The sequence below is a fragment of the chloroplast genome of Helianthus annuus (assembly GCF_002127325.2).
Source record: "Helianthus annuus chloroplast, complete genome".
In the NCBI taxonomy this organism is placed as follows: domain Eukaryota; kingdom Viridiplantae; phylum Streptophyta; class Magnoliopsida; order Asterales; family Asteraceae; genus Helianthus; species Helianthus annuus.
This window is the reverse complement of record NC_007977.1, coordinates 2,501-12,500: the sequence shown is the minus strand read 5'-3', so window position 1 is coordinate 12,500 and position 10,000 is coordinate 2,501. Positions and strand designations below refer to the sequence as shown.

Genomic DNA, 10,000 nt, shown 5'->3' with positions numbered 1-10,000 from the left:
AAAGCAAGCACCTTGAAGTAAAGGATCTTGGATCCAGACCCTTTTGTGAATGAGAAAGATAAAGACGATAAAGACCAATGAAATCGCGTTTTCAGATTGTAAATGGTAAAGTTTGATTACCATTAACCTCCAGAATAGTTAACGAGTTTTTCGGTTTGATTCATCTCCTAAAGGCGGCTCTCGCCCTGAGTTATTTTAAGTTAAGAAGTTAAGGCGGCCTTAGGCATTAATTACCTATGGTATTCTTCTTATTACCTATTGTATTTCTAGTGCTTTTTTATTAGAGGTGGCCGGGACCTATTATTTCGAGTTTCTTTTTGAATCAAGGTGGCCATAGGCCCCTATGGTCCAGCGGTTACGACCTCTCTTTTTCACGGAGAAAACGAGGGTTCAAGTCCCTCTGGGGGTATACTAAGACTCAAGACGATAGGAGTGGGATTTTCTATCAAGTGATCTATATTTGTCAAGTCCTTCTAATAGTCTACTCAGTGGGACTTTGTATTTTAGATCAAGTGATATGTATTTATCAAATCTGCCTGGGGACAATATTGTGGAACGTCTAAAATAAATTAGGCGTTGGGTCGATGCCCGAGTGGTTAATGGGGACGGACTGTAAATTCGTTGACAATATGTCTACGCTGGTTCAAATCCAGCTCGGCCCAACAATTTGTCAATCTACTATCAGATGGTAGAACACTCTTGTTCTTAATAAATACCTGATACGAGAGAATAAAAAGGAATCCAAAATTTCTGCTAGATCTCTTCTTATTTCCCTGGGATTGTAGTTCAATAGGCAAGAGCACCGCCCTGTCAAGGCGGACGTTGCGGGTTCGAGCCCCGTCAGTCCCGACGGATCCAATAAGTACATCAATTCGCCTCTCCATGAAATCTGTGAAAGAAGGGACAGAGAGCATAATTGAATTCCGAAGGGGTTTCCCTTCTTTTTTTCAGGATTCTGTCGAAGAAAGAACAAACCCTAAACTAAAATGAAAATAACTAAAATAGTGAAGTTGATAGAATATTCCATCTTTTCTCCTGCGACTCATCTTTCTCATACTTCCTTGTCTTCCAAAGAAATTTAGATAATTAAAATTTAGAACCTAATTCCTCTCTTTTTCCACTTCGTTTGTATTGTTTGTTGGGGTTTTGTAGTTCGGACGGCCGGTTAGATTTCGTTTCGTTTGATGGTTCTATAAGGAAGACCTAAGGTAGGTTATAGAAAAGAAAGAACAGAAAAGAAGGATACAGAAAGTAAAGCAACTTTTGGTTGGTCCGGGAATCCAAGATTGGATTTGGTATGGATAAAAGATGTTCGTATGTTATACTATTCAATTCTCGACGACGAATTAATTTAATAGCTCAGATATTATTATTCATGATATTGATCCGATTCAAGATCATCGATAGGTAATGCATTCATTGAATTGACAGGTGAAAGATTTATCATCTCTATGGGATTAAATCCCGAGTTATTGTGAAATAAAAAAACGATGAGATTATGGAAGTAAATATTCTTGCATTTATTGCTACTGCACTGTTCATTTTAGTTCCTACTGCTTTTCTACTTATAATTTACGTAAAAACAGTCAGTCAAAATGATTAATTACTTTAAATGAAACTTGACTTCTGAATTCTTATCAATAGTTGAAGAAATCAAATGAAAAGTATTCTATTTTTACGTCTTAAATGAAATCAACGGGCTATCATCGGCGGTCTTCTATGAGATCCGAGAGTATGGTAAGTAAGAAATAAATTTCTTACTTACCATACTCTCTATTAGTGTTATAATAGTGTATAAAATTGTTTCTAATAAAGTTGGTATACTATATTAGCTTCTATCTTCAATATTAGCTTCTATCTTCAATAGATGTAATTATTAATCCATATATGTAATTGACGTAGGACCCAATTCTAGTTCGTTTGATACATCTATTTATTCCGATGAATCTGAAATAATTGTTTTACTGTTATAGAATATATTTCTCCACTAGAATCCAATGGAATTTGAAAATGAAGATATTTTGATTTGAATTGAAATAATTTTCAAATCAAAAATGCGTTGCAGAACGATCTATAAAACAATTGATACCGTTTCATTCCTCAACTAAATTAGGAGTGCTTCTAAAGTCCACTTCTTCCCCATACTACGAGTGAAAGGGAAAATGTAAAGACTACCATTAAAGCAGCCCAAGCGAGACTTACTATATCCATGTGAATTATGTCCCTTATCTCTATGATAGAATTATTCCATTATTGCTCACTAATAATAGTAGAATTAATGGTCCAGAGTCAAAAAGGGATTCTGGCCGAACACTATTGATGAACCAATCAAATAAATCCATTTCAAAAATTCCTATATTATTTCTAATCGGGAAAGACTAAACACAAGTAAAATAAAAAATAACATTACAAAGGAATGTTACTAATGGAACATCTAGTAATAAAATAAATAAGAGGGTCCATTCATTTTTTATTGCCCTTCAAAGTAAAAATAGATCAATTGCTATCTATTACAAAATTTTCCTATTTGATCTAATACGTACCCTTTCCCGATTGTCTCTCTGAAGGAGTTGAGAGATAGTATATTATACTTTTGACGAGGGGTTAAAATTTTTTTTCACTTTTTATTTTCTATAAAAAAGGAAATTATCCATCTCAATCTAATCTAATAGTGATTGAATGCCTAAACACTCAGAGATTCTCGCGAGTCTATATATGTAGATTATAGTATAGAAAGAACTTCCCCCAACCAGTAGTTAAATTATCTGCCGGCTATCCAAACCCAATCAGTAGACATTACATTAGTAGTAGAAAGGAATCGGGAAGTCTTGCTTCGACCATGACAATCTTTCTTTTCATTTTCGATTCAAAAATTGATTTACAAAATATCCAGAACGGATGTTTAGAATCAATCAAGTATTAATAGTCCCCTTATTCTGTTCTGCTGGATAAAATTTGGTTGAGTTATATCAGCAGAACAGAATAAGAGATTTCGATTCGTTTGTTGATGAGGCGGCACCCGGATTTGAACTGGGGAAAAAGGATTTGCAGTCCCCCGCCTTACCACTCGGCCATGCCGCCAAAACGATACACAATAGGATCAAAATTTCCCTTTTGGGTTGTATTACTAAATTTTAGTTTATTGTACTTGCATCCTGTTTTTAATCCTTTTTTTAATTTAGAAAAATTAGAAAAGAAACCATTTTTCCCCTTTTGATTGTCTTTGATCTACCCCTTCGATTGATTATATAGTATCTCAAAACACACAATGCCAAAAAGCTTCCCCTCACTTTTATATTGAAAAAGAAAATGTATATTTTCACTCAAAAAAACCAAAATTGATGACAAATGGGAACCATTAACTATTCGTTGACTGAGAATTCGTGAATGATTATTGGATTTGAATCTAAAATTTGGTTTACCTAATGACATAAGAAAATACAAATTGATACATACTTAATTGATTCTTTTGAATCAAAAATCCTTCTCAATTTCCATTATAACAAAAATGATAAGTATATGTAAACCCCAGAACGGAAATTGTTACAAAGATACAAAATTGGCTATTTAGAGTATGTTGCCTATAAATAAAAAAGAAAGGGAATTTTTTGGAACAAAAAAGGCCCGGCTGGGTATTGACCGGGCCAGGCCAAAAGGGCGCTTCGAACAAAATAAAAGCAAGAAGGTCTTCTTTATTTCTTTTTCTATTTGGATCTTTCGAGCATCTAAATGGAATTGCTAATTCTATAATAACGATAAAGAATGTGAAAGAAATACTTTCTTTAATCCTTATTTGATGTGTAATGTAACATAGTAATTATCTTTTTCAATTGGGAGAGATGGCTGAGTGGACGAAAGCGGCGGATTGCTAATCCGTTGTACGAGTTATTCGTACCGAGGGTTCGAATCCCTCTCTTTCCGTTTCCGTTGATGACTTTCTATTTTTTTTCTTTCAAATTTAGCAAATCCCTGTTTATTTTTTTCATAGTGAAATGTGTGGAATAGCTAAAATAAAATATTAAGAAAATTGTAAAATTAAGCAACAAAAACGAAATTTTTATTTTATTCTTCACGTCCAGGATTACGTCCTGGATCATTGGATAGGAATCCAAAGATGAAGAGAGAAACAAAGAATATTACTACTGTGTAAACGAAAAGTTTGAGAGTAAGCATTACACAACCTCCAAGATCATTTTTTGAAAAAAAACGAGAAAAGAAAAGATAATAGATCCTCCTTTTTTATATCACATATCCTATTTTGACACCAAGAAATGAATTATAGAAATAGAAAAGAATGTTCAGAAATTCAAATGAAGTTGAAATTTTTAATAAGAGTCTTTGATTACCACAAATCACTTTCATACCGACAATTAGATATTGTAAGCGACCCTAAGCTAATAAGGTATTTCGCCGAAAAAAGGAGAAAAAGGATTAAAATCGGGAAATGGGGCGAGCCGGATTTTTTGCGGCTATCCGAAATTTCAATGTTTGAATTGAAGGTTCATACTGTCAGACTTATTTGATCTTCTCGATTGTTATCATTTTTATCAAAAAAAATGAATTTTCTAGGATACTATTAAAGATCTTATCGAAAACTTACAGCAGCTTGCCAAACAAAGGCTAAAAGAAAAAAGAACAGGGGTATGACTGGCATAACATCTACGATTGGATTCAAAAAAGCATAGGCTTCGGGCAATTTGGCGAAGAAAAGACTACTCGGATAAAGGGCAGAATTAAGACAGATCAAACTAAAGATATTAAGCATAACAGACATTTTTTTTCGTCGAGATAATTGCATTTTGATTGAGTTATTGATATAAGGAAAAATGAAGAAAGTAAGGTAGACAAAAAAATCCTTCTTTTTCCACTCAATCAAAAATCCTCCAATTCTCAAAGGAGAATAGAAAAAATCATACTTTCATACAATATCTTAATTGAATTATATATAATGATCAATAAATTCAGTTGAATTCTAGATATACACATGTCAAAATTCTAGCAACGAATCTATAATCAATTCTATAAAGGAGAAAGATTTTCTATAGATAGTTGGACTGGAATTGACGAACACTTAATACCAATATTATTCTTTATTAGTATTAGTGTCCAATAAAAATAGAAATGGGGCGTAGCCAAGCGGTAAGGCAACGGGTTTTGGTCCCGCTATTCGGAGGTTCGAATCCTTCCGTCCCAGAGCATATCCCTTGTATCCGAATACTTCTTTTTTGTTCAACAAGGTTCTGTTTCAAGGTCTAATATTGGATAGAATATGATTCCTCTTTCTTTTTTGATTTTGAATGATTCTTTTCGAAATCATATCTTAATGAATGATTCTTTTCGAAATCATATCTTAATTTTTTACAAACTGAACTAAATCGAGTTCAAATTACATGCAAAAGGAACTAAACCTATGATCCAGATAAAGATAAGATGGGGCATAGATCTGTAGAAGGATTACTTAACCTCAGGTTAAACAAAATATGAATATGAAAATACATATAAAAGAGGAAGTGCTTAGCTTATAGGTATGTATTGTTTCCTATTTCAGTGACAAAAAGTCTTTCCATTTTTGTGAAAAAGAATTTGCATTCCTAAAAGATTAAAATTGAAATATTTAACAATGATATTTCTTTTTATTGTTCGATCTATTTAGATTATTTGCTTTACATCATTGACAATTCCATTCGAAAAGAAACAGAAAATTATCTTTTTTATGATAACCAAATGGAGTCTTTACTGTAAAACATGACTCAAATTCAAGTATAAAGATTTGTAATGATTCTTTATGGATTGAATCTTTGGGAAGTTTTGGGAAGTTGGAACGGGTCAGTCTATCTTATTGAGTCACTTGAAGAGGCAGAGTCAAATAGAATTTATTTATTCGTGTGATTTCTGTTAGTTATTTTATTTCTATATTCAGATTTCTGGATATTTCTGTTAGACATTTTTTTGAGATAGAGATTTATAGAAAAAGTTCCATTCATACAAAAAACCGGGGTCTTGCTAATATTTATTCAGAAAAATTTTTTTGATCTTTATTATCTATTTTATTATCTATGTAGATAAGAAAAAATAGAAATGACTGTGTCTCTGTACCGACTGAACCAATGACTATTCATGATTCCACAATTGAATCAATTCCATACTGGTTCCAAATTAGAGGAATGTTATGGTAAAACTTCGTTTAAAACGATGTGGTAGAAAGCAACGTGCGACTTGAAGGACACGATCCGGTGTGGATTCTTATTCTTACATCCACCATTTTATATAGGAATGAAGGTGCTCTTGGCTCGACGTCGTTTTTCTATTCTACTAGAATCCTTCTTTTTTTGATTGGGTTTTAATGTAAATATGTAAATAGTTCGTGATGGAGCTCGAGTAGAAAGTATTGATGAATTTCTCAGGGGCAACGATCTAGGGTTAATGCCAATCAATAAATTGGAACAACTTCGTAAGTATATCTTCGATATAGAAATCGAAAGGATCCGATTCGAGCAAATTTTTCAATTCAAAAAAATTTGTTGGAACGGCTAAAACTTTTTCGATCCACAGTGTATCGCGCACGAATCAACCATCGGTATGATTCTTTGATAGAAAGAAATCACAAAAGGGGTATGTTGCTACCATTTTGAAAGGATTAAGAAGCACCGAAGTAATGTCTAAACCCAATGATTTAAAACCAAGATAAAGGATCCCAGAACAAGGAAACACCACTTCAATTGTCTCACGGATCCAAATAAAGAATCCAAATATATTTGAAATGAGACGAAAAAAAAGGGGGGGTTAAAGACCACTCAAAAAAAAAAAAAGAAAAATCTTAATTTCTTTAAGATATTTGAGAATTTTTTAACTTGAGTTATGAGTACAAATGATTTTTTTTCAGGAAGGAAGCTAAATAAAAATGACTATGAGTTAAATTATAGACTAATTTATTTTACGGATTCCTTTCCTATCCTATTTATTCTAATTTTTGTCTATGGATAAAATTAGAATCGTTTTTTATCGAGCCGTACGAGGAGAAAACTTCTTATACGGTTCTAGGGGGGGGGGGTTCTTTTTTATCTACATCTATCCCGATGAGCCGTCTATCGAATCGTTGCAATTGATGTTCGATCTCGAAGAGAAGGAAGAGATCTTCGGAAAGTGGGTTTTTATGATCCTATCAAGAATCAAACTTATTTAAACGTTCCCGCGATTCTCTATTTCCTTGAAAAGGGCGCTCAGCCTACAGGAACTGTTCAGGATATTTTAAAAAAGGCAGAGGTTTTTAAGGAACTTGGCCCTAATCAAACGAAATTCAATTAAATTAAGGAAATAAAAACTAAGGATAGGATAGTGATTTCTATATCATTTTGGATATCTTTTCTATACTATGTTTTTTATTTCCTTCTTTTCTTGCTCTATTCGTATCTATTTATCATTGCTTTTATAGAATCTTTTTCTAACTTTGATGAATCCTTACAAAATAGAAAATGATGGCATTACCTGCAACCTGCAATCGGGTGGTTTTCATTCGAACTCGAATACCAAGTAAGAAAAAAGGAATCGAAGTTCTGTATTCGACTTACTTTAGTCGACTTATTTTATATGGATTCAATACACTATTGATTGCATAAATCCTTTTTCTACTTTTTCTTTATTTATTCTCCATCTAAACTAAAATTTTTAGTATATATGCATATGCAGTGCCAATCCAACACAAGTCTTTTTTTTACTATTATTTCAATTTTAGTTCTTGTATTTTTTCCATCGTATTCTTTTATTAACCTTTATATTGACAATATTGTATCGAACAAATATAATTCATCGTGATAAGCAGCTCTATTTATTTCCGTCCCATAGGTTTTCTTTTTTACCTGTTGATTCAAATGATGGGTTCGTTGGATTAGCTTTGCTCCTCGGATTTTTGATTGAAAAAGTGGATAACATAAAAATAGGGGATGGTCCAGCATTTTTTACATTTATTTCTTTTTTTGATTTGATCGGGAAATTTTTTCTTTTTTCATCTGATTTAGTCATTTTTATGTTCCAAATATATTAGAAAAATTTTTTATATCTTTTTTTATTTCGTAGATGTAGATTAATGCTTTGATTTAATCATTTTGTTTTATTCTGATTGTATCTACATACCTTTTTTCTATTTGGGTTGCTAACTCAACGGTAGAGTACTCGGCTTTTAAGTGCGGCTAGGATCTTTTACACATTTAGATGAAGCGAGGGATTCGTCCATACCATCGGTAAAGTTTGGAAGACCACGACTGATCCTGAAAGGGAATGAATGGAAAAAATAGCATGTCGTATCAATTAAGAGTTCTGAGAATATTTTATTCTTTCCGGCTCGATACAAAGCCTTCATTTAAAATTTAAATTATTCATTTAAATTATTCAAAGGGAGCAAATCGAAGTCAATTTCAAGTTGGGTCGAATTAATAAATGGATAGGGCCCCACGGCTTCAATTCATTTCATTTTGATTATAGGGAAAGAAAAAGCAACGAGCTTCCGTTCTTAATTTGAATGATTACCCGATCTAATTAGACGTTAAAAAAATATTAGTGCCCAATACGGGAAGGCTTTCTCCCAGGAATGTATTCTTGATTTTTTAATGAATCCTAAATATTACCACTCTCCATTCCATAATGGAGAAGTATGTGTATAAGAAACAGTATATTGATAAAAACATTTCCAAAATCAAAAGAGCGATTGGGTTGAAAAAAGTAAAGGGTTTCTAATCATCTTGCTATCCTATAATGAAAACGAACAGAAATACTTCATTTTAAAGGGAAAAAGAGAGGATAGAGAATCTGTTTATAAGTTTATCTGTAGCCGAGGTATCTATTCGGTTTGTACTATAATACCTTGTTTTGACTGTATCGCACTATGTATCATTTAGAACCCCCAAAATCCTCTACCTTTCATTTAAATAGACTTTCAAATGGAGAAATTCCAAAGGCTAGATAGATCTCACTACTTCTTATATCCACTTATCTTTCAGGAGTATATTTATGTACTTGCTCATGATCATGGTTTAAATGGATCGATTTTGTTGGAAAATGCAGGTTATGACAATAAATCCAGTTTACTAATTGTGAAACGTTTAATCATTCGAATGTATCAACAGAATCATTTGATTCTTTCTGTTAATGATTCTAAACAGACTGCATTTTTGGGGCACAACAAGAATTTTTATTCGCAAGTAATGTCAGAGGTTTCTTCAACCATTATGGAAATTCCATTGTCTCTGCGATTAATATCTTCCCTAGAAAGGAAAGGGGTAGTTAAATCCGATAATTTACGATCAATTCATTCCATATTTTCTTTTTTAGAGGACAACTTTTCACATTTAAATTATGTATTAGATATACTAATACCTTACCCAGCTCATCTGGAAATCTTGGTTCAGGCTCTTCGCTATTGGATCAAAGATGCTTCCTCTTTGCATTTATTAAGATTCTTTCTCCATGAGTGTCATAATTGGGATAGTCTTATTACTTCAAATTCAAAGAAAGCCAGTTCTTTTTTTTCAAAAAGAAATCACAGACTATTCTTCTTCCTATATACTTCTTATGTATGTGAATATGAATCTGGCTTCCTATTTCTCCGTAACCAATCTTCTCACTTACGATCAACATCTTCTGGAGCCCTTATTGAACGAATATATTTCTATGGAAAAATAGAGCATCTTGCAGAAGTCTTTGCCAGGACTTTTCAAGCGAATTTATGGTTCTTCAAAGATTCTTTCATGCATTATGTTAGGTATCAAGGAAAATCAATTCTTGCTTCAAAAGGGACGTTTCTTTTGATGAATAAAAGGAAAGATTACTTTTTCAATTTCTGGAAATCTTATTTTTACCTGTGGTCTTATCCAGGAAGGATTTCTATAAACCAATTATCCAATCATTCCCTTGACTTTCTGGGTTATCGTTCAAGTGTGCGTCTAAAGCCTTCAATGGTACGCGGTCAAATGCTAGAAAATACATTTTTAATTAATAATGCTATTAA

At 32.7% G+C, this 10,000-nt stretch overlaps 6 protein-coding genes and 6 non-coding genes across 12 annotated transcripts in view; 8 read left to right on the top strand and 4 right to left on the bottom strand. All coding sequences in view use genetic code 11, as the record gives it.

The window, feature by feature from the left end:
- Positions 1–578: 578 nt before the first annotated feature.
- On the top strand, positions 579–662 carry trnY-GUA. The gene has a single exon. It is a non-coding gene; the product is annotated as a tRNA-Tyr (tRNA).
- Positions 663–775: 113 nt separating this feature from the next.
- Positions 776–849, top strand: trnD-GUC. The gene has a single exon. It is a non-coding gene; the product is annotated as a tRNA-Asp (tRNA).
- A 649-nt stretch (positions 850–1,498) lies between these two features.
- Positions 1,499–1,603, top strand: psbM (photosystem II protein M). The gene has a single exon. The coding sequence runs from the start codon at positions 1,499–1,501 to the stop codon at positions 1,601–1,603; it is 105 nt and encodes a 34-aa protein (YP_588103.1).
- Positions 1,604–2,121: 518 nt separating this feature from the next.
- On the bottom strand, positions 2,122–2,211 carry petN (cytochrome b6/f complex subunit VIII). The gene has a single exon. The coding sequence runs from the start codon at positions 2,209–2,211 to the stop codon at positions 2,122–2,124; it is 90 nt and encodes a 29-aa protein (YP_588102.1).
- Positions 2,212–3,010: 799 nt separating this feature from the next.
- Positions 3,011–3,081, bottom strand: trnC-GCA. Its single transcript has one exon. It is a non-coding gene; the product is annotated as a tRNA-Cys (tRNA).
- Positions 3,082–3,833: 752 nt separating this feature from the next.
- trnS-GCU lies at positions 3,834–3,921 on the top strand. The gene has a single exon. It is a non-coding gene; the product is annotated as a tRNA-Ser (tRNA).
- A 141-nt stretch (positions 3,922–4,062) lies between these two features.
- psbI (photosystem II protein I) lies at positions 4,063–4,173 on the bottom strand. The gene has a single exon. The coding sequence runs from the start codon at positions 4,171–4,173 to the stop codon at positions 4,063–4,065; it is 111 nt and encodes a 36-aa protein (YP_588101.1).
- Positions 4,174–4,585: 412 nt separating this feature from the next.
- Positions 4,586–4,765, bottom strand: psbK (photosystem II protein K). Its single transcript has one exon. The coding sequence runs from the start codon at positions 4,763–4,765 to the stop codon at positions 4,586–4,588; it is 180 nt and encodes a 59-aa protein (YP_588100.1).
- Positions 4,766–5,122: 357 nt separating this feature from the next.
- On the top strand, positions 5,123–5,194 carry trnQ-UUG. The gene has a single exon. It is a non-coding gene; the product is annotated as a tRNA-Gln (tRNA).
- A 975-nt stretch (positions 5,195–6,169) lies between these two features.
- rps16 (ribosomal protein S16) lies at positions 6,170–7,305 on the top strand. The gene is made up of 2 exons: positions 6,170–6,209; positions 7,079–7,305. The coding sequence occupies exons 1-2, from the start codon at positions 6,170–6,172 to the stop codon at positions 7,303–7,305; spliced, it is 267 nt and encodes an 88-aa protein (YP_588099.2).
- Positions 7,306–8,143: 838 nt separating this feature from the next.
- The window catches only part of trnK-UUU, a 2,596-nt gene continuing 739 nt past the window's right edge, over positions 8,144–10,000 (top strand). The window contains exon 1 of the tRNA in view: positions 8,144–8,180. This is a non-coding gene — a tRNA (tRNA-Lys). The remainder of the gene's footprint in view (positions 8,181–10,000) is intronic.
- matK (maturase K) overlaps positions 8,934–10,000 on the top strand; it is a 1,503-nt gene continuing 436 nt past the window's right edge. The window contains exon 1 of the mRNA in view: positions 8,934–10,000. This exon is cut by the window's right edge and continues 436 nt beyond it. Within this exon, the coding sequence (YP_588098.1) occupies positions 8,934–10,000 (1,067 nt within the window).